General features: G+C 34.9%; 1 protein-coding gene across 1 annotated transcript in view; it reads right to left on the minus strand.

Annotated features, from left to right (window-relative positions):
• IL1RAPL1 (interleukin 1 receptor accessory protein like 1) overlaps nt 1-24,793 on the minus strand; it is a 606,065-nt gene that overhangs the window by 147,153 nt on the left and 434,119 nt on the right. Inside the window, exon 5 of the mRNA XM_069028525.1 lies at nt 17,560-17,634. Coding sequence (XP_068884626.1) covers nt 17,560-17,634 — 75 coding nt within the window. The remainder of the gene's footprint in view (nt 1-17,559; nt 17,635-24,793) is intronic.

Below are 24,793 nucleotides of genomic sequence, written 5' to 3' on the forward strand. Positions count from 1 at the left end.
TTCTCACAAATCTTATGTGACAGTAATAAGCTTAAAACTGAAAAACAATAGTTAAGATAAATGGATATAGAAATGCTAGAGCTTCAAAGGCCAAGTGAAGAGTGCCCTATCAATCAAGAGCACTTGCTGACCACCTTTTTTTCTTCATCTTATCTACTTTTTCTTTCTTTTTCTCCTATTTTCTTATACATGCATTCTATCTTCTGATACTTACACTTATTGAAAGCTGTTTTTTTGTATGAGTATTCAACAGAAACACAACTGGATAACTATATACCCATCATGGTGGTCTAATATAATTCACACATTAATATATTTCCTGCAACAGAATTTATTTACATTTCTTTCAGTTTTCATTTAAGAAACAGAAGAAATTAGTATTAGCCTTGCAGGCTGACATTAACTTAATTAGAATGTTATTAAGGAATCTCTCACTTAATATCTATTGTAATCCTGGCATCATGAACAAGACAGGTTCTTTCTGCCCTTTCATTACAGTCATAACCCTACACATACACATAAGCCACAATACAAATCCTCCTTTTTATTCTGCATTTAGCTGCTGCTTATAGTGCAGTCCAGTACCCCAAAGAGGGAGTCTGTGGATTTCATTTTCCTCTGCCACAACATGGGGACTATGTGTTGTCCTAATGATATTCTCATAATGGACTGTGGCTATGTTGCACTGTGTGATTCCCTCCTCCTTTTCTGCTGTTTGCCTGTATTTACTTGTTTTAGCTCATCCCCTGCAGAGATTTTGTGGGCTTCCTGCATTCCAACCGCCTCATGCCTGAACCTCTGGTTTTGAACAGGCTGGATTTTTCATTTTGCTGGAGGCTCTCAGTTTATGCCTGTTACACCTACACATAATCTACTTATTTCTTGCACTAATTGCCACACATATTTTTCTGCTTTCTCAGAGCCAGTTGTCTGGCTAAAGGTCTTTGAAAGACACTTCAAATGACTCTGAAGTTATTTCTAAAGTTTAGGTTGTTCACTGAAATTTGACCAGAACACCAGGCACGATATATTGGAAAATTTCTAAATATCAGAATTATCAATAAAAATCAGGTGAGCTAAACTCAGTAGTATGCATTTCAGTGTCTTTACTTATAATCTAATCCCTTCCAGAAGCTAGTGTTCTCTGTGCTGCTGAAACATCAGGAGGCTTTGGCCTGCAAATAATGGGTTCATTTGGGATCAGTGTGGAGCAGAGTACTAATAAATACTGCTTTGAAATCTGTACTCTCTACACATAGTGTTTACTGCACATTTGCATGTGAAAGATTTTCTCTACATTTTATTTTCTATTAAAATTGGCAGTGTGGTAGATGGTGGATGCACCCAAACACATGGTCTGATTCCTTGAAAAGCTTCTGAAATTCCAAATGAAGGCTATACTAAGCAGCATATTTTTGGATCTTAGTGCAAGGACTCATTCTGAGATTACACCATAACCTGAGAGAGTTTTCAGCATCCAAAGATGCCAATCAAATGAAAACTACAAAGGCTCACTGGTAGTTTCCATCTTTGTCGAGTCCTGTGGGATGCCTGGCAGTTGTAAAATGTCTTCTAATAAGAAGGGCATTGAATAGATTGTGTAGAATTTTTTATTTATCCCATTTAATTTTTAGGGACACTTTTACTATATGGAATAAGTTTGCTCTTCTTTGCCTTTCTTCCTCTTCTTGGCTGGGAAGGTAGTGGTAAGGGAATGAGGAAGAAGGCAATGTCCTTTACAGGGTTTACACCTTTATAAGGTTCATGGAGTGCACTGAAGAAGGAGGGCCTAAGGAGCAATAACTTTAACATAAAGCTCTTTCCAAGGAAAGAGCAAAACAATTATTGCTGTTGTGGTAGCAGCTGCCATGACCAGGTACGACTAGCTGGGTGTGGCTCTACAGAGTTCATACATAGCAGAATAGAAGTATTTCCTCAAGAAATTTGCAGTTCTTGTGACAAAGAAATATACAGAAAATCATGAGGAGACTGTGAATCAAACAAGTTTTAATAATTTCGGTCACATTTTGTCCTTGTCTGGCCATTGCCAAAAAATGTATTTCATTGATAAGTGGTCTTAAAGAGGATGACACTTGTCTCAGCTATATGTGCCATGTATGAAATGCATGAGTGGGTGTTAGAGGATTCTTGGTGTTCAGAGTTCTTGAATTTCTGATGAGGTAAGGTAAGGATGTGGGAGGATGAAGATGTTTCTGAGATAATGATTTGGTCTTGTTCAATGACTGTCACTTTTATGGAGGATACTGGGGAAGGAGAAATTCTCTTCTACTCTCGGGGTATTTGGGTGAAACTTCAGCAGGAGAGAAGTCCCTTTCATTACAAGAACTACCACTTGCGAAGACTTTGCTGTTCCAGAAAATGCCCTTTCACAGAAATCTTTCTTGCTTTACTGATACAAGAAGTGTCTGTCCCACCTCTGCTAGCAGTATAACCAAAGACTAATTGGAAACTGAATTCTTTAAAATACTTCTCAGACAGAAAAGTGGAGAACAGTCCACTGCTAGGAGGTATTATAGCTCTGCAAAAGGCACAGTGTTTGAATTCCAGGTAATCCTTTGCAGTTACATTAGAATAACTCTTGAGAATAATAACAGTAAAAGGCGGCAGAACACAGACTAGAAAATCATCATTATTCATGACGAGACAAATATTTATGATAAGGGTGGTAGGGACTGTCTAAATATAGAAAGCTAGCTATTTTTGAAGAGAAACATAAGAAACAGAATTGGAATCAAGGAAAAATTTGATAGCTATGGCCTTTATGGGAAGGAAATATATGGTAGCAGTATTGCATGTAAAAGCCTCTATCTCCATCAGGCAGGGAAGATTACTAAAGGGAAAAGTGTACAACCCTCTAGACAGAGAAGCCTGGGAAGGAGAGAAGGAACATTTTACATGTGGTTAGCATAAAATATTGAGAGTAGTGCTTTTTAAGTCTTTAAAGAATCAATTTTATTGTTTTTCCAATACAGAATTGTTTCAATTGTCCTCAGGCTTCTGAATCATTTATATCTATAAAGAGATACACAATTTAGAATCTCTACTTCTCTTATGCACTGGCAAGGGTTTGAATTGCAAAGACAACTGAAGATGATTGACTTTGGAAAATCAAAAACAGTTTGAGACTTTAGAAACTCTTATAATGCCTTTCTATACCATGCTTCTGAAATAAGTTATATATGCCAGACTTCTACCTCAGGATATTTTCAACATATGACTCCAAGCAGTTTGTTTTTAAAAGTGAAATCTTAAGAAAAACACATATAATTTAAATATTCTTAATAGTATTTTCCACTTAAAATTAATGTATAGATTCTGACAGAGTCACTTTCTCCCAGAATTAGTCATTAAGGGAAAAAAATCCTAACATTAATGCAACACAAATTATTTCCTTTAGCTACACATTAGAGATTCTTTCTCAAGCCACCTATTTCTGTTATCATCTTATGTTTTTAAGGAGGCAGCACAGACCTTTACAAGTCTTGACCTTTATTAATGATTGACTGATTCTTTTTATTTTTCCCTTCTCCAATCTTTGCTTAGAGCAAAATAAATATTCTCTAGATCAATGTTTTAAGTAGACAGAACTGAGTAGCACAGATGCATAATGGAGGATGAAATCTATTGAAAAAAAAGTCTTTTTATTGTCTTTCCTCTGTTCATGTTTAAACACAAAATTAAAAAAAAAATTAAAAATATATTTTTAAAAATATATTTTCTTATCTATTAGAAAACACTCAACTGGTACAACCCAAATTCTCCTTGTTTGTTAAAATATATTTATGACTTACTACCATAAGGACAATGAAGCTGGATGTGGGTTTTTATATCTGCATAAGAAAATGTTTGGGGTTTTTTTAAATTATTGTTGTTCCGTACAGCCTGTAAAATCTACAGCTACAGTAATCTGATCCTACTCATGCCTATAATATACATAGGCTAAATGTGGATGCCATAATCACACATTTTCCCTTTAAAAAAGCTACTTTTAGAGGTAGACTGCTCACTTTAAAATAATTTATCCTTCTATATCCTTCCTAAAATAAAAATATTATTTTATGTATAGAATTTACTAGGGAATAAAACTGATGATATGTATCATGTTGGCTTTTCATTCTTTAGACTCTCTAGTCCCACATTTCCTCTAGTTTAGACTGTAAAAAAATTACAAAAAAATAGTTTTACTTTTGCTCAGATTTTAATACTTTTTTTTCTTTTAACCTAGTTGCATGTATTTCTGTGCTGCAAAATATGAACTGCAGAAAAAGCTGGTAATAATTTTTAGATTATTGTCTGTGTTGGGTTTCCTAATTAATTTTAAAACAACCCCAGAATTTTAATTCCACTGTAGTATCATGTTGTATTTTCATAAGCAAGGCAAATTTATCTACACAGGTTTGCCTATATGATAGATAATGCATTTGGGGGTAGGTAAATTAATGATCATAAATAAATAAACTAGGCATTACCAACTGTGAAGGAGCTGTTACATACTGAATAGACAAACATGATATTAGATGCTTTAGTAAGGATTCTGTATTGTTCTTTAAATCACAAATGTCGTACCACAGTTCAAGGAATTGCAAAACACCTGTGCCACAGAAAGTGACAACACGTACTGTGAGCCTTTTGAAAAGCAAAGAAAACCCTACTGCCTTAAACTTCAGCAATGATTTACCTTCCATTTACCATGCACTGAATACAAGTCTCAGGAAATGCTGCTGGGGTCAAGTACTGAGGCTCAGCTCATCTACAAGTCAGTCACACTTGAGACCCCGATTAAGTGACGTCCAAGTGACCAGCAATTACACACGCACCAGCTTCCCTCCTCAGACATCTCTAACTACTGAAGTCCTTATTTTCATCTGTGGGTTGCTTATAAATTGCTACTGGCAGTTCAATGCTTTGTATCTCCTCATCCATTAGGTTAATTTGGAACAAATCATATTGAATTTAGGACAGAAAACCTCATGAATTACATTTCATGCCTTGGGATATTATGACAGCTCAGAGGAGTTGGTCCACACCCACACTTGTTAACAGATTGCCACAAAGCAAAACCAGAGATAGGGGCAGGGATAGTGCAGAGTGGTGGGCGATGGATCAGGCAGTGACAGCATCTTGCCATAATAAAGATAACACTTCTAAATGACAAGCAAAGTTCAATGGAGGGGATGCTCAAGCTTGGAGAGATACTGACTTCTCTTGGTACAGTCTTCTCTTTTGATCTACTTCAGGCTGGAACCCTTATTTTCTAATTACATAAAAATGGAATTAAGAAAAAGAATGTGTGCAAAGACTCAAGGAATGAGGTGAGGGTGGGGCTTTGGTGGTTTGCCATGTGCAGTGAGGATACAGCAGCTCACTTTTCCTACAGAAAAATCTAGTTTCCAGTGTAAAGAGAAAAGGGAAGAATTTCAAAACAGAAGTGATTTACTCTTTAAATTATTAATTTGGAACCATTTTCTTTGATACTTGCCTGTAACATAAAGTCAGACAAAGGTAAAATTAAGATGTCCCTCAATCCTTACAATAACCATACAATACTTTTTCAATGGACAGATAAAGTTGAGTCAACAACCTTACTGTCCAGGTTGCATTAAAATCAGTGCATTTTTTCATAACAAAGCAATGTTTCAAATGCAGAAAAAAAATTATTTTTTTCATGCCACTAAGAGAAACAACTAAAAAATGTCTGCAAGTCTTCTGACATGACAGCATTAAGACTGAAAATGTACCAAAGAAAATATCATCTTCCTAAATTAAAATTAGCTTTAAATTTTGCTGAGCTGCAGAAGTATGACCATCAAAAATTATTTGCTATGTATTTCTCAGTATCAATAATTTATCATGTGCACTTCTGCTGAAAAACAAGAACCATCATCCAGTGTGCTTGTTACTCATATTGATGACTACAAAGGAGATGAAGCAAGAACAATGGAAAAACAAAATTAACAACTAATTAAATAGTTGATATGAGTAATACCCTCTTTTCTTTTATCACAGTTAAATGTCTGCCTTGCTCTCAAGCTTCTGTAACTGGATACCAGATAGTTAATTAAGTAGCAGTGTGATTCATATATAGCTTTAAATAATACCAAAATAATGATGTCCTTGTCATGGTCATGGTAAATCATTAACACATCTCAGTTAATGGAGCTACATTTCAATGAATTTAGCAGTCAAAAATGCAAACACATTAGAAGACCTGGGCTATAAATTTCTATGATATACCATACCTTTTGCATCTCCTCTTATAAAATTCTTGTTGTTAAATGGCTCAATGTAAAATATTTCTGAAAGCTATATTTTAAATATTTTTGGAATTTGGCATTCATTCACCTGCTGTATAGAGGTATCATGAAAGAAGACACTCACACCCTCCAAGTTCAGGTATGTCATCCCAGATGTCTAAAAAAATAGTCTAAAATCCAACAAGTTGTCAATTTGCCAAAGTCCATGCAAAGCCACCTTTATGGGAAGATGCAAAGAAGTTCCACTCTGGTGTGATATGTTTTATGTCACACAAATGCCTCTTGATTCATATTGACATTTTTGGGAATCTACTGTGACCAAGTGTGAACTTAGAGTGATGTTTCATTATCAGTTTGAGCCAAAACACCTTCTCCCACCTTTTCTCCCTAGCTATAATTCCCACTCTCACCACATATTGGCATGAGGGTTTGTTGCACTCATGTCAACATCAGCATAGAAAGTCATACAGCTTAAATTGCTTCTCTTTCCTTTAAATCACTTTTCAGCCCTGTAAGGAAGAATGCTGAAGCTGGATGGCGTAAGAGGAGTGTGACAGGAGGCAAGTGTCAGAGTAGCACAGATTTACACCTCTTTAAAGCAATCATGAAACATCACACCATTAATGGCTGACATAGCTGCCAGGAGAAATTGTGTCCTCTCGAGAGGCTTTACTGACTAATTCAGGAGCCTATTTGAGCCAGAGGTATCAACTGAAAAAAAAGTGAGCATTCTGCCTAATATATAAATAGCAGGAACACAAAGGTATTGACAGCAACAGAAGTTAGGCATCTTAATGTGTTTTGTGCATCTTACTCTAAAAGGAGTTTAGGGGTCTTATGTTGGGGTTTTCGGTAATTTTCTCTTTTATGGTGACTGTGTCAAAATCATTTTAAACATAAAATAACAAAACCAAGGGGTTTGCATGTCCAGAAACTGCAGGAAACAGTAGCAAAATTTTCCTCCTCTCGAGGCCCCTTTCTGCTGTACAAGTAGGAGCCTGTATAGTCACTTCCCTCTTGAACTGTTGTCTCAGTCTGCCCTGGAAACCAAACTCCATTTTTCACCTCCATTTTCCGCTTTACCTCAAGGAGAAACTGATATAAGGAACTCCCAAATAAAACAGCTGTGAAAAAAGATGCAGTATTCATGAAACCAAAATCCAGGCAGTGAATTTTAATTGGTATCAACACTCTTAGAAAAGTCTTTCAAATACACTGAGTTATGCCTTGAACGTGTCCCTCCAGTAACTACTACAACAGCATTTTAGTCCTCATCTTAGTTTTTGATTTAAACTAGGTTGAACTGTTATTGTTGGTAACATATTTGTAAGTGTGTTCACTATAGTAAGTAAATTATTCTGAACATTTGAAAAAAAACCTAAAGATCATTCATTCCCTAACAGCAGTTCCAAAATATTTTGTCTTGGATTTTGTCCTTCTAAATGTGACTTCTGTTTGTTTTTTTTGTAAAGAAGAATAATCTCACTGTTTTGAGTATCACATGATGGAAAGTATTTGCATTTATAACCTTTTTTAAGTGCCTGACCTTTCAAAAGCATTGGGAGACTGTAAATGGCACTTTGAATACTGTAGCTATGATAAAATATCAGTTGTGAGAATAACTGCCACTCGAAAAAGGTAGAAAAAACTATAATATTGGCTGCTGTATTTTTAAGTCATCTTGCTTTGTATGAGTATTGAATGTCTTTATTAAAAGTTGAAAAGGTGTTCCAAACAGAAATCCCCTAATTTTGACTTAAGTGGGATGAATTAATAAAAACTAGTTTAATAAAATGTTTAATAAAAACTAGCGGGAGATTAAAACCACACGCAAAAACCCCACAAAAATTCTCTACTATAAACCTATAGGTATCTTTGTATCAAGCTCTGAACATACTATAAAATCAGCAAGAAGCTAGTCCTCTGATTTTTAATGAGGAGAAATGTACCATGCATGCTCTTAGATATCTCATGAAAAATCTGACCGTGAATGAATGATTAAAAATTACAAGCATTTATTACTTCAAATTAATTGCTTTGAAAGCTGTGAAAGAAACAAAACTTATGACCCTACAGCCTCACATCTCCAATCTATTCATTACATTAGCGTACAGAGAAGTAATTTTGCAATGCTCGTTATAATTTTTTTTCTAAATAAGCCTAATGTGGTTAACTGAAGTATGTGCTTCATTTATTTCTGTAGTGAACATGAATAGTCACTTGATATGTTTTATTTCATGGTAAGTATAATATTTTCCTAATATTTTTTTTCCAATATTTTCAGTTGTTGCACACTAGCTGTTGGAATCACACCAGTATATTGGTAATACAGTACACAACGATGTGAAGGATACTTTAGGCATGTGAAATGACTGATTCATGAGAAGGTGACATGTGCTGCAGAGCTCCAGGAAGATGCTCAAGGCTTCACAAATAACTGCATCCTGTAAATTTAAATTTTGGGTTTACTGAACTCCATGCCTTCTTTCTCCTCTAACTTCCTAGCTCCGTGGTTCTCAAGAGTTACCTCTGAGCAGTGAAACAAGTGTTTAACACCTGGGGGTTTTTGCATTTGGTCTTTTACTTGTGTATACTTACAGATTGGCATGAAAACTAAGTGCTCAATAAACCTCTCTTTTCAGGTGATATTTTATTTTTCTTGTGTGGAAATGAACAAAAGTACCTAAGTAGTCCATTGTCAGAATTTTACCTCAGGCAAAAAAATAAAAAATTAAAAGAGGACAGATTGTGGAAAATACTGCTGTGTTATCTTTTGTTTATAACTCTTTAGAGCATTCTAAGACAGATACAGGACACCAGTTATGGCTGGTATGTGAATGCTGAACACATTGCTGGTCATTTTTTATCCATATGAAATTTAGACTAGTAATGATGTGTATCCTAATATTCTCAAGCCTACCCCAAAACAAAGGAATGCACTGACCTATAGTTCATCATCATGCATTCATTAGAAACAAAATGCTATATAAAGGTTTATAATACATGCCATATGTAAACTGTTGTTGGAATTATTTTCATATTTTAATATCAGTTATGCTATATAACATCAAATAGAATTTCTGTTTTTTTTTTTTATTTTATTTTCAGGTTCCTCAGATATTAATTATGTAAAATTAAATAGCTAAAAATTGGATATTTATGACAAATATGTGTTGATTATATCTTGAGGTTAGATACCTTGTGTATTCATCCATCATATCCCATGAAAATAGAGAGGAGTAGCACTTCAGAATGCACAATCTGGAGTCTCAATGTTACACATCTCTTAACAAACATAAAAAAGATCCTGTTCAGCTGATTGCTTCAAAATATTCATACTACTGTTTCCTAAACTATAAGAGTTTATCTAAAGCATTTAAGCCCTCCAGACCCTTAGTGTTCCTTCAAATAACTTTCCATTTTCTGGTGACAAGACAAGCTGTCAAATCCCCTATAATTATTGCAATTAAGAATTCCTGCAGATTTAGATCGATTTTTCAGAATGAAACCTGTGTGCAGCACTAAATCTTAATACAGCTCCACATCTAAGACAAAACCAGTGTTCAATACAGCTTCATGCAAAACTCCTTCTCTGAACTGCATGAGCATATGCTGACTTTACCAATAAGGCTGGAAAGCATTTATTCTAGAACTGGAAAGCAGATTAATTCCTGTAAAAACTATAAATTCCTGAGTAAATCTGTAAATTCCTGAGTAAAAACTGTAGTACTGTTTGTCATTTCACCAATACATTATTCTTGAGATCAGTTTTATGTATGAATAACTTTTCTGTTCACAAGAGATCTGTATTCCTATAGCAAGATATTCTGGAGGAGTTAGTTAATTTAAATATAGTTATTAATGATGGTAAACAATATTAAATTTTGAGTTTGTCATTTGCTGTTTAACATTTTAATGCTTTTGCATAGCACCATTGTATGATGGTTTGGGGTTTTTTTTAATGCAAAGAAACACATGTGTGTTTTTCAGCATCATATATGAAAAAGTCCCTACATATAATTCAGAAACACAAAGTATAACTTGAAGCAAAAAATCTGGCAAAAAATGATTATCCAACCATATGATTCCTGATGTTTCAAATTTATAAAATTACAGTCTTTTTAGGACTAAAATTTCACATGAAATAATGCATGATATATGCCTAAATTGCATTTCTTGGTATGTGGTATTCTGTACTTATTGTGATCTTGGCTACAATAAGTTATACCTTGCTTCCACAGAGTATTCCTACAGAGGTTTTGCTGTATCTGATTATCTTTCACTCCACTAGTAAGGAACAAATGATTTTTGATATTTTAACTCTTTTATAGGAACCCAATCTTCTGGATTACCCAATTGATATGGCAAGTCTTCTCAGGTTCCATAGCCTTCTCTCATCAAAATAAACTGGTTGTATTGCACAAACAATCTGAAATAGAATATTCTCATACATCTAATCTGTACACAAAGAATCAAGTGTACATAGTTGCAGAGGTACCGAACAGACACGGTTGATTCCCTTAAATCCTGCTTAGATTTTTAAAAGAGAAGTCTGGTACGTAGTACTTTCTAGAGCAGATATTTCTCAACAGATTAAAACCTAGCATGAATAAAAAAGTTTTACTATTCCACCATTAAATCAGATAAATATCTCCCAGAGGAAGCATTGATAAAGTGGGATAAAATTTGAACAAATGCATTGTCAAGTTTTGTCCATGCATAAATAAATATGTGAGATATCTATATAGATATATAGATACATATATATATATAGGGAGAGATTAGGTATACATGTATATATATTTATTCTCAAACACACAAGTGCATAAAGAGAGAAAAAGAAGCCTTTAAAATACATATGCTATTTTTAATATCTTAACCATGACATTTTAGGATTTGATTAAGTGAGGGAAAAGAGTGGAAGGAAAATCAGTTGACATGTTATCACTTGGCTGTAAGCACAAAGTTTTTCTTAGGGCAGCTGAATGTTTCTGACTCACTTATTGTCTCTTTAGTAAACTATGTCAAGGCCTTCATGGATAGCCTCAGCTACAGAATAGCTGTATTAATGCAATCTGAAGGTTGAAAGCTTAAAGAAGGGAGTGTAGTGTACCTTGCAAACACTTTTTTTTTTTTTTTTTTTTTTTTTTTTTTTTTTGGATAGTCAGATTTTAGAGATTAAAACATCCCTTATCACTCTCTTCACTAGATTTATTTTTCCTAAATCAAGACCTTTGTTGGGAGCACACTTTAATGCTATACTTCTCCATCTGGAATTTGAAAGCTGAGCTGAAAATTTCAATTAAAAAATTGAAAGTTATTTTCTCTCTTTAAAGTAGAACGTGTAAAAGAACCCATATACAATTTTGGTCAGGTTGTATCTGGTTTGACTGAAAAAATGTACATACATGCTAAAGACCTTCCTAATAGCACTGCTTCAGAGAAATAAAGAGAACTTTTTTTTAATCTTTTCTTCCCTTCCAACCAAAGGATCGTATTTGTGCACGTTTATAAAAACCAGAAGATAATACTTATATTTACTAAATTTGCTTAAATTGAATAAAAACCCCTCATTGTTATTATTGCTGTTTCTGACACTTCATGGGCTCTCCATTTTTCCACGTCTCTCCCATAATAGTCCTGAGAGTCTACATCAACAAGTCTTGAACTGGTTAACACATCTAGCTATTATCACCGACAAAAAGACAGCAAAATTGACAGCAATATGCAAACTTCTGCCCCAATCAGATAAAAATTGCCCTGTATATGATTTTCCTGAATGCTTGGTTTATATTTTCATGTATATCTTGGTAGGAAAAATTGTCAAAGACACTTTTAGGTTTATTTGGTTTTTTTGTTTGTTTTTGTTTGTTTGCTTGAGGTTTTGCTGTGGTTTTATTTGTTGTTTCTTTCCATATACTGATAGCACACATTCTTTATCCATTTACACTAGATTTAAAATATTTCACTCTTTATGAACTAGTGTGAAGTTAAGCCATTAACTATGTGAGTTTTTCAGCAAAGTTTTTTCCATTAGAAGTCCTAATGTTTCATTAGGTGAGCATAGCCCAGGAATTGTGATATAATGTTAAAACAAAACATTTCAGAACTGTGAGGTTATAAATTTCTCAATGAAAAAAATTCTCTTAAAACATTAGTTTGCTTAAATCTAACTTTTTGCAATAAATATTTCAAACAGAAAAGGCTTTTTAATTTTCAATTTTTTTCAAAACAGCCCAAGTTGTTTTTTGAAAGGACAATCCCAGCTCTTAGATAAATAGAAAAAAATTAGATAGTATTGGTGAAGTAAATTTTGAATTTACAGTTTTGATTATTCCCATGGGAAACTGCTGACCATATTATGTTTATCTGGGCATATATATATCAGAATATATCAAAACGCAAGTGTCCAATGAATCACATGATCAAAAAAAAAGGTTCAATTTTGTTTAAAGACAGTTGGTGTAATCAAATAAACTTCAAATTCTTCATACAGTGAAAAAAATATGTTTCTGTTGCAGGGTGAATAGAGAATTTACATGAGATCTGTAGAAATAAAACTTAAAATTCTCAATATTCTTTCAATTCAATTTCCATCCTGAAAGGAGTCACTGATTGCTAGTTATCTCATGTCACTTTAGTTAATTTATTTATACATCTACTGTTTGATCTAGTTAAGGACGGCTTTTATCATTAACAAGGTCAATTTGTTTGGAAATTTTTTGCAACACAATGCTATAAATGAACCAGCATTCTCCTGTCCCTGATGGGGAGCTTCTTTCTATTACTGCTTTAGAAATAATATATTAAAAGTAGTCCAATGAAACTTTTTCTTGAATCTATGCAGGGAAGGGTGAGAAAGAAGAAATCCCCAATTCACTATGTAGTAATTAATTTAATTTTATCAAAATAATTCCTTAGATAAAAACAGGACAGGTATTCACTGCATATTTGGTCACAAGTAACTTTTTTTGGGTTGGATACAATTCAGGAGGATCAGTTTATTCAGATCATCAGGGAAAGTGTCTTGCTTCCTGTACAAACTTATCTTTTAGGTCCATTCATATAGTGCTGGAAATACTTTATTCCTTTTTTTTTTTTTTTTGTTTCTCTCCTCTAACATCAAGCCTACCTAGCTAAAAATAATTCAACAATAGCTTTATTTTCCTGGGTGAATTTTGCATGTCAAATTACAGCCTTGTGCAGAAGCAGGAGATACATTGAAAAAGTGGGGAGGACAGAGGCTAACTAGCTTGTGAGGTGTTTAAAATAATTCTTTCATGTTTTGTAATGTTTTAATCCAGATCCATTACTACCTGTTGTGGAATCACATCTGTCTTCTTAGTAACATGACATGAACCAACTGGTTACTAAAATCAGACTTTCTTGAGTCAGCCTAATAGTATTCTTTGTTTCCTTGATGGGAGCATTTATTGGACAGGATTGGTGGGAAAAACACTGTAACCTGAAAGGTGAAACTGAAAAAACTCAGAATTTACCAATAAAAAAAATCCCAGAATATATATTTTTAAAATACATTTACAAATCATGGATATTATATATTTCTATCATAAATACATAACATCTGCATGACCCTAGAATTAAAAATAGTTACCCAAAATTTTAGGATTTCAGATATATAAGAAACAATGTTAATTAGTGCCTTCCTGAGCAGGTCTGTGTTTGTATTTTCAGATTTTTGTTTTCATTACTATTACAAGGGGGTTTTATGTTAGCAGGGATTTGTACACATGATTTGGTTAGCTGTGGAATGCAGTTCCTTGGATCATCATATTCTTATTCCCATGCCGTGCCTCCCCTGGCCAGCTGTTCACTGCCAGCTTTTCTCCCCTCCCTGGCCTATGCTGCCACCAGACCACAGAGTGGCCTAGAGCTGAAAACACTCTTCATCTTCTTACAGCTCCAAGCTTTGCAGTACATGATCTTTTAAAGACTGTATTTACCATAATATTTTATCTGGAGATGTGTTTCCAGAGAAGTAGTTTGTAGTGGGGTCACATATCTACCTAAAAGCCCTTTTAACAGGAGAAAAACTTGAAAGTAATTAGCATTTTTTACACTTGCAACAGGATTAAGTAATTGATTGCAAAATTGGAAGTGAAGTAACAAACAAAAAACATAAAGTCCAGAAACTAATCTTTCTTTCCTCATCTAGGTTTTCTCTACTTCATTCCTTGGCTCTCCCATGCGTTTTTTTTATGAAAAGCCTTTAAGAGATTAACTTCTCCTTCAATTTTATCCTGTGCTTCTCTCTCATGCATTTCTGGTTACTATTCAGTGTAATAAAAAGATATTTCTGATGAGTTCTCCAGATACCAGTGACTCTCTAAAGTTTCTGATTGCAGTGCAGCCATGCTTAACACACTCCAAATACCAGTTGAGTAGCAGGACACCTTTTCCTCAAAGAACTGTGAATAACTTGAGCATGATGGGAGCCTGTGGGTTCCTAGGATTGAGGTATGCAGATTCTTTGGCTCTGGTTTCTTACCTTTTGCCTTAGCAAGTCAGACTGCAGATGACTTATATCAGTCACCCCTTAGAGAAACTCCTTCCTGAAGTCACATCTCAGTCTGATGCTGTTTTATGGAAGCCAAGCAAGACAATAACACAACAGATGTGTGGTCCCATGACATTAATTTTAGTTGCTGGTGTATAGAAGAAGCCACCAGGTCTTATATCTCTGTCACTCAGCAGTGCTGTAGCCAAATGAGTAAGTTATGTCTTAGACATGTCTTGGGAGTTAGACACACCTTGGTTTAGATACTGCATGGAGGTGTTCTATTTAAGAACTGAAGTCCAGTAGCTCTTTCAACAGAAAATGTGCTGATATTACTGAGGTCTTCCTCAGAAGTGTGCCCAGCACTGCTCCACAGGGGCCTTCCAGCAGGGGAAGATTGGGAGGTGAACCATCACTATTGACTTTCCAGTACACCATATGCACCTGGAGCTACACACAGCCCTGTAAGGTAGGTATGTACCTCCCAGAACATCCCCTGACACACGTAACCTGCTTCGTTTCCAACTCAGGCTGGAGGACTGCAAGGTGAGAAGGACAAAAATTTGGGAGAGGAGCAGGGATTGCCCCAGATCCCCACCAACTGGTGACCTGCTAAAGAAATCCTGGGCTGCTCCAAGCCCCTAGTTCCTTGCTCTGTCTTTTCTTTTGGAATGGGAATATCACCCATTCCACTTCTTCAGTGTCCACCACCACATTTATTTGCCAAGTAAGGGACAAACACACCATCCCAAACACATTCTGGAGGATTAATGTTTTCTGGCAGTATCTAGACTGGTCACAAAATGTGGTGACCCCAAGACTCATCTGAGTAGGATTCGCCTGGCTTCGAGAACTATCCAAGTGAATCTTGGCATTATTCCAACATTAAAGGATTCTCATCTTTTGCAAGGTATGAACTGACCCTCAGAAATGAACACTGGCTTTCCTCAGGGAAACACAGACCTTTTGAAGGTTATCCAGCAGGACCAAGGTATTAAATCTAAGAGCAGAACAACACAGTTTTCATGTTAGGGAACTATCAATTTTTTTCACTCATTCCAGTTCTCAAAGGCTTTTTCACAGGCTTTTAAACAACAAATTAATATATTCCTGTAGCTTCTTGATATAAGGCTAAGTACTGTAACTTCACATTAATTTATGGTCAGACTTTCCCATCTGTATCTGAAAATGACATTTTCAAGCTAACTCTTTTATATCCACCAACAGCTATTTAGTTTTCTGAAAAGTATCTTTTTCAAACCCATCTCTTTTCAAATTATTTTATATGTTTCTTAGAACTTTGAGAAAACAAAACTGAGACTAATTCTAAAACTCGTAGACAAAAAAGCCTCTAGCTAGCCATTAATAATTACACTCTTCTTGAAACAGTCTCACCATACAGTATATTTAGCAGGACAGCATTATAGCCCAGAAAGGTTCTGACTTTTGTTTTTGGGTTTTTTTCATCAAAAAAATCTCAGTAAGCAACATTAGTTGAAAAACAAATGTGCAGAGTCACTTTGTTCTCTGTTCCCGAGTCTTGTGTTCAAACAACACGAAATCATTAAGGACTGGCATACAGGAAAGGTTTTCTGAGTCAGTATATCAGAAACAATACCGTCAGAACAACAGAAAGTAGCTCTAGAAGGAAACATGCTACATGTGTCCTTTTCTACATAATAGTTTCTAAAAATACCTGCATATTAGCATATCAGAATTTTACCTGGGTAGCCTGAATCGTTCAAAGTAATAGTTTATTAATATCAAAGAAAAGATGAGTTATTCTTTGGACATTATTGGCCATTAACTAGTAATCCCCATAAAATGCTCTGCCAAAGACTGTCAGAATTAATTTGCAAGCCTTCTGCTTTGTCTGATGTTGTGTTGCAGAATGCACTGAGCTTTACTTGCACTATTTTCTTTCTATGAGATTTATATATATTTTTTTTCTATGAGGTTTGTTTCCACAAGACTGGTTTCCATTTTCCCCTGTAGCCGACATGCTAGAAAATCTATCACTAGGTTACTGTCCTGACACCATAATTCCAGTGTAACCTACTCTTTGTTTCTTACAAGTTGCCCTCATTGCCAATCCAAAAAAGAGATAAATTGCTATATCCTGCAAAATCTAGTAACTCATGCACTCAGTTTTGGAACCTTAAAACCTCTGCAGAAGTAGGACACTAAAGTGACCAATCATACCCACCAGCTACTAGACTAGAAAAAAGGAACCAAAATGCTTTCTTCATGCATCAATTTCTCTTCATTCATCTATACATAAATATCCATGAATTCAGAATAATCAGATGTCATTATGATAACACTACTGTTTGCTGGGTGATTTGACCAGCACAACCTTCGTCATTACAAAATATCTTTGCAATTCTGTAAGCAGCCACCAAAGCACAGAAGTCTTCCGAGCAGAACTTAAATCACAAAATCCCAATGAAACCCACAGCACATATGAATATACAGAAGGGGGAAAGTTTAGAAAAAAAGTTCAGATAGTCTTGTAATTGTTGACTTTCAGCAAGATAAAACCCAGTATCAGTAATCAAAAGCTTAGCATTCAGTATTAATTATTAAAATTTTTTTATGAACAACAGTCTTCTAGATGATATATCATATATCTCTGTATGGAATCAACATATTTTCAATGCCTTTTCAATTAAATTATTAATGCCAACATGCCATCACATTACCATAATACATTAACACGTCAAATACCTTCATATAATTTGAACAGAGGTTATGTTTGCTACTTACCTAACTGGGTCTCCTGAATTGTTAGCTTACTCTCCAAGGGGTGTAAAAGCTTTGGTGGTTTATCTGTTAGTGGTGCTAGAAAAGAAAGAAATTCACATATATAGTGTTCTGATTATTATTGGATAGACTAAGACTTGGTTTTATACCTATTGTATCAGGAAGTCTTTGGTTTTTCTTTTATTTCAATAATGTTCATGCCTTCAGTAGCTGTAAATGTTTTTGCTTAGACAGTAAATATAGCACCAAAATTAAAGGCCCTTGTATGAAAAAAGTAATCTCTTTAAACTCCCACAAAAAAACCCCAAGCAACAGAACAAAAACAACAAAATCCCCAAAACTAACCAACTAAAAAAAAAATGCAGTGACATTGCAATTTTCTATTTTTGTAAATATTGTCCAGAATTTCATAGTTTTCTGTGATATTTAATTACTTTTCTATAAAGTATAGTCATTAACAGATAAATGACATCAAATAAATTACTGTAAAACAAGTTTGAATATTTGACAAAAATATTATTTGAAAAGATATTACCAACACTGAAGCTTTGTAAAGGGGAGTACTAGAAAAAGGCTAAGTTTTCAAAATCAAAGGAATGGATACAATGAAATAATGTCAAGATTCCTAACAAGACATCTTCCCTCTTCCCTTTTGGTCTACCCTGAAATAATATAAGTAGACTTATGCAATAGTGGAATAGAAAGAATTTTGTAGTGGTCAAAAACCTTCTGAAGGTTGATGAAATGTGTTCAAACCATGCATGTATATAAAGAATGCTGTTCTACTAAATATAACATCTGTCTACTTAATTCATAGAAGCACCACTGAGTCTTACTACTTTTGTTGTTAGCAAGTGTACTCTTTGCTATGTCTGACAGATGAGTGCATGCCATATGAAAAAAAAAGAATGATTTTTTTTCTTTTAATACTGATAGTAAATATTCATGGGAAATTTCTAACTTTTCTAGTCACCTGCAACATTTTGATATTCAGCTTTTCAACATCAATTCATACTTCAGTTCTTAACACAGATTATGGGCTGTCGCAGATTTAAAATACATTTGACATTTTGATATATCTCTAGAATATTTGTTCCCTTCAACTTGTCAAAATCAATGCTCCTTTTCTTACTGACATACACACATATCCATATGTGTATGGGCTTAATCTACTAAACACATTCATCTCCTGTCAGTGGAATAGCAGGAGAAGTTTAGTTGCATTCTCTTCACTATGTTTCCTCTGATCTTTTGGTAAATTATCAATGTTCTTTAAAAGGTACAGCATTTAATTTCAACTTTGAGACAATTACAGAATGCAACCATTATCAACTCTTGTTTCTGCTTTACAGAGATTATCCTTTATATGATAAAAGCATAAACCCACTCAGCTGGTATCAGGGGTGTTAACCCATCAGATCTAGCAATGAATCAAAATTCAGGAATCAGAAAAGACGTGTACTTGGCCCACAGACCTTCTCTCAGTTCATTCTTCTTACAGCTTCTAGTCTCCATGGGAAATCATTCTGCACTACAGACTGTGGAGACAGCTGCAGTTGTGAAGGACTTTTTGGCATCATCTCTGGGTTCCTACTTTTCTTTACACCAATGTTAATTCTTTTTACCTCTTTTTGTCTCTCTGTCTTTTTTTCCTTAAAGTGGGTGGAAGGGAAAAGGATTCAAAATATATTTTCTTCTTAAACTGTAAAATTAGTCATTCCCATTTCTTAACTTCTCTGTAAAGGCTCATAATTCATCAGCACATCGGCATTTTTTAAACATCCACTATGAATTTAAATTTAATTTTGCAGTTCTGCCATTCTCAACTCAATTACTATTCATCAGATAATGTCTTCTGAGTCATTGTTGTTCTAAATCTGTTTTGAAACTGTGATCAGAGTTCCCTCATTTTAAGTAAAGATATAGTAACTTGTGGAGTTAATGCAACAAATAAGAAGATTAGAAACCAGCATTTTTTATCAGTTTAAGCCAAGACCAATATTACTTTTATGGTCCTGTAACTCAGGTCTCAAAGGGGTTTTCTACTTTTAAATGAATAGGCCCAGGATGTGTGGAGGTTAATCATCCTTCAAGAGAAGTATGAAGTTGTTATAAAAATTTTGCCCAGTTTAATTTTCCCATAATTTATGAGATTTAATACAAAATTTAACAAATCAAATGCTACTGAAAATAATAATTTAGACACATAACTGATGTATCAGAATCACAGGAGCATGTAGGCTAGAAGGATCCTTTGGAAGCCGAGTCATCCAACCTCCTGTTGGAAGCAGGTCCAATAGAGGACATTTTGAACATCGTTGTGGGTGCAGATTTCACCACTTTGGGTGTTCCAGCTGCCAACCACCCAGTGGCCCTGCACAGGACTCAGTCCAGTACAATAAAGATAAAATAGAAGTTGTGTCACATGCTTATTTTAAAGGGACAGTTAGCAATCTTTGTAGCCAGTAAGAGTTAATATTTAGTAAGATGATGCAACTCTAAAAACTCTGAACTGGGGAAAGTATCCCAGCATTGCATTCCTTTTGATGTCTACCAACCTCACACTGTTGTGACTATGTCTATACTATAAGCAATCACATTTCCCAGGGCCAACTCCTTCACCTGTCCAGAAAAGTAAAAATATCCTTGGGTACTCTGCGTTCCAGGGTTTTAGACTGTAGGGAAATACTGTGAATATGAGTAATATAGGCAAGGAAAAGAATTTTAATAACTGATGTGCTTAAACTATCAAATTTTCCAAGCTGATCTGAAAATTTTTCTCAGTCAATCAGGGCCTTTAATGTCTGCTATTTGATCCATTTCTTATCCTGAAGATGTGTGTAAGTGTGTTCTCGCATATTAATCCCTGTGGACTGATGCAGAGGTGGGAATTTCTCTAGCTGCCTCTCCACCTCTCAAGTGTACACTCTCCCCAGATAGCAATATTAATGGAGAGCACAGAGTTACCACAATCCTCATTTAGTTTAGAACCTCTGGAGTAGACCTATGCGTCTCCTATAAGCTTTTTCCTATCATTAAAACCACGGGGAATGATTTCTTAACTAGGTCATGTGAGAGACTATTCAAAATCAATATTCTTTTCAGATGGATATATTGAGGCACAGTTACCTACTAAATTGAACAGCAAAACCATATTTTAATCCTTTCTTCCTAAACTTTTATTAAATAGCAAGAACCTAACAAAATTTATAAAACTCAAAACTACATCTGGTCTCTAAAACAACTTAAATACCTTTTATTCTTTTTTTTTTATAAATAGAGGTAGGAAGGCAATAATTTTCATGTCCTACAAAAATATCCAGGATTTCAAAGCACTTCCTGTTCTGTACTCTATGCAAAGAACAAAAATTCTTTTGAATATGTTTAAAAATATAAAGAGAAGATCCTCTTCCCACCAGGTAGTACTTATCAACGTGGCTGTCATAGAGGAGGAACAAAGTGCTCAGATTCCTATTCTTGCATGAGGGAATTCTCAAGTCTCTTGGCAAGAATCTTAGTCCCTAGATATTATTATCTACTGATGCATGGATTTACTTTTCCCTTCCTCCCTCTTGGTTTTTTCTTTCTCTTTCCTTCTCACTTTTTTTTTGGGTTTTTTTTTTCACTCGCCCCATAGCCCCCACTTAAGAGTCAAGAACATTATCCCAGACACAGTTTACCAAAATTGGTATATTCCTCTCTGAAAAAAAAAAAGGGGTTTGATAGGTCAGTTCCTTTTAAAGGAAAGCTGTTTGATCATAAATCAAGTTTACAGCTCATCTTATGTTTGACTTCTGAACCATCTTTGATGAATGGTTTGAAAACAAATATGTGTCAAACTTGAAGTAAACTAAAGATAAAAAAATAAAAAAGTGAAGTAACCAATTCTGAAGATTTATTAAAAATTAATATACAACTTCAGAGATACCAGTCAGCTGCAGACATATTGATCCTGCTCAGAGAAAAAGTGACTAAATTCACATTCCATGTCTATCAGATTGGATGTACATTTAGAATATATTGAACAATTTGTCTTGTGGTAATGAAAGTAAAAGCCACCACAATCAGTCATCCAGCTGGAAACAAGCAGAAGATAATAATTTTATATCAGCCACTGACTTCCATACTCCTCTTCCCACGCTGCTGCTTTAGCTTTAGATGAACGTGGTCACATGATACGGACATAGACCTGCTCTGTGCAAAACACAGTTACTTGGAGAGACCAGCCAACTGTTAGATTTCATCACGTGTAATGAAGATATCTTAATTCAACCTGTACATCAAAATAGCACTAATCTGGATATCAAAACTGAGCCTCCTCAAAATGCACAAGCTTTATAATAGAAAAATTATAATTCCAAAGATCTAGGTTTACATCTGTTTTACGAAGTGCTCGCGGATTCTCCCTTGAAAATAACTACAAAAGGTTTTAATTTCTTAGAGGAAGTCGCGGTTGTGTGGAATTGCCTGCAAATCAGAAAGCCAGTTTATTGTCTGGACATTTCATTCCAGAGCAAAAAATCACATGAATAGTTGTCTTACTTGTCCAGTCTCAGTTATACATATTTTAGAACATTTCTGCTTCAACTGTTTTGTTGAAGTAGAAATTGTTTTTTGAGGATGAAAATCCTTTTGATCTCTCTGAGATTTGAGATAACACAATGAGATTAAGCCTCTTATGTTTATGAACTTAGAGCATTTTTAGAAAAAATGACTGACATGTCCCTGGAAGATATTGTAACCATAGCACAGGATTAAATAAGGGGAAGAATTCATTGCTATGCAAAGGAAAATAGTTCTACACTTTGAAATCAAAGGACATCAGAGACATGGAGTTGTTTTCATGAAGTCAGAACTGCTTCTTTGAATTAAACCCACAGTTCAAAAAGACTCCCCATCTCTTGGTTTGTGTTTAGAAAATTAAGAGAATTCCTCATTTTCGTGTACTTTCTTGCTAATTTTCTGTGTGTGTCTTTTTCTCCTGTATTTGTCATGCCAATTTTGTCATATGCAGATAACTGTGAAGACAAGGTATTTCCATCAGAGGAGTGATATCTGAGGGGGATATAGAGGAGGTCCGACTGAACAAGTTGCCCAGGGAAGCTGTGGCTGCCCCATCCCTGGAAGTGTTCAAGGTCAGGCTGGATGGGGCTCTGAGCAACCTGTTCTAGTGGAAGGTGACCCTGTCCATGGCAGAAGGTTTGAAACTAGATAATGCCTGAAGTCCCTTCCAACCCACACCAGTCTATGCTTCTGTGGCAGTGCCCGGCACTGCTGCCTGCTCCACATGCTCTCAGAGTTGTCCTAGGCCTGGCTGTGAAGTGCATGGGGTGCACTCACCCTTCCAACTACCTCATCTGAACATTTATTCAAGCATTGTTAAGCATGATTGTCTTATGCCAACATCAGTGGAGAAGGCTGAAACTAGACTAAAACAATGGGTTTGGGTTTTAGATTGCTATGTTAAAGCGTCTACTTCATGAGAGGGCTCTGAAAATAAAGCACTATCATTGGAAAGCCATCAGTTATGAAAAGTTGGCATTGATTGCCATATTCAGGAATCATAAGTAATTATAAGAATAGGAAGAAAAACTATAGCATTCCAGTTGATAATTGCAGTGCCTTGAAATTCTCTGATGTATACTTTTATGTTTCATTTCTTTCTTTTAATAGAAATGACTGTAAAAGAAAAGGCAGCAGCAGTAGTCTACAGTAGATTGTAATAAAAATAATTATGTGCAGCCTGAAGCTGCAGTCTTGAAACATTAATCTACACAGTCACTGTCCAGATGAATATTGATACTGAGAACTCTGAGATTCCTCAGAGCAAATGTGAGCAGAGCAAAAAAAAGTTATGCAATGCAAGGATGCTCGTTTTTTTCTTTATTTCTCCTCACATAGGTAGAGCCCTATGTATTCAGATATATCAATAGAGAAATCAATGCTTTTTAAAAACTAAATATATGGCAAGGTCTTTTATAAGAAGGGAATTCTTTATACCTGCTTGAGACTTTTAACAACCTTAAATCTCAGTTCTCAGTTACATTCAGATAAGTTTTTATTCACAAGGGCTTAATTTAAAGTCATATATGCCATGAATTGCAGCACTCCTGTAAGAATATTCTGCTTCACTGTGTGAATGCTAAATCAAACAGTTGAAACTGAGGGCAGATACATGTAAGGATACTGAATATATGTGTGTGAAGCCATAGGCATATGACAGTAAATGTGTTGTCTAATGTGACTTAGTTTCCACTATGACTGACTGAAGTTCAGCTTTTATCTTCTGAAATGTTCCCATAAATCTTGCATTGCAAGACAAAAGCATCTCTCCTTTCAGTTTCTGTCTTATTCTCTTCTCTGTACCACATATTAAAAAAACAAAAAAACAAAAAAACAACAATTCCCCACCCCTATTGCTTTGGGCATATAAATGAAAATGGTTTTTATTTCTCATAACTAATCATTTCTTCTGATGTTTTCCCAAACTGGCTATAATCTTTAAATTTTTCAATAAGAATTTTTTTTTTTTATAAAAAAAACCCTTATAGTGCTTTGACTAGAATATTAGCCCTTCCTAAAAGAAAATGCAGAAACAGCTGAACCTGTAATCAATAAAGAGGTTTCAAAAGTTTTCATGATGCATATTGAGAAGAGGCATTGGTAAAATGAAATCTAAAAGATGGGAAGAATATTTCCAAGAAGCCTTTTAAAATTTTTTAAGCCTGTGAGTCCCCTGTGATTAACAACACACTGAATACTGGAGAAGAGCAGATGCAACCAGATGTTGGTGTTTTCATTATCTGCTCATCTCTAATTGAATCTGATGTGACACTTGTGCTATCCCTATGACTTCAGAGGAGGTGTTAGTTTTCTTGAACACACAGTGACCTTTCCCAGAGATCATCTCCATGGAAAAAGAACAAATAATCAAAATGCTGCCATGGAAGATGTTAATGCAGTCTTGAAATAAAAAAGAACCAAAGAGTATATGTAGTTAAACTATTGAGTGAAGTATCAGTCTAACATTTTGATAGGCTCTTGGTCTCTTTCTGTGTGGAAGATTTAGGATTTATATATTGATCTTATAAAGAAAAAGGGAAGGAATAAAGCAAAGCTTTGATTCTAAAAGATTTTTTTAATTATAGTGAGAGGATTTCCCCTCTCCCACAAAAAAAAAAAAACCTCAAATAAACAAAAAAGAGTGTCATAATAAACCCCCCCCCCTCAAATAAAA

The sequence above is a fragment of the Aphelocoma coerulescens genome, chromosome 1 (assembly GCF_041296385.1).
Source record: "Aphelocoma coerulescens isolate FSJ_1873_10779 chromosome 1, UR_Acoe_1.0, whole genome shotgun sequence".
In the NCBI taxonomy this organism is placed as follows: domain Eukaryota; kingdom Metazoa; phylum Chordata; class Aves; order Passeriformes; family Corvidae; genus Aphelocoma; species Aphelocoma coerulescens.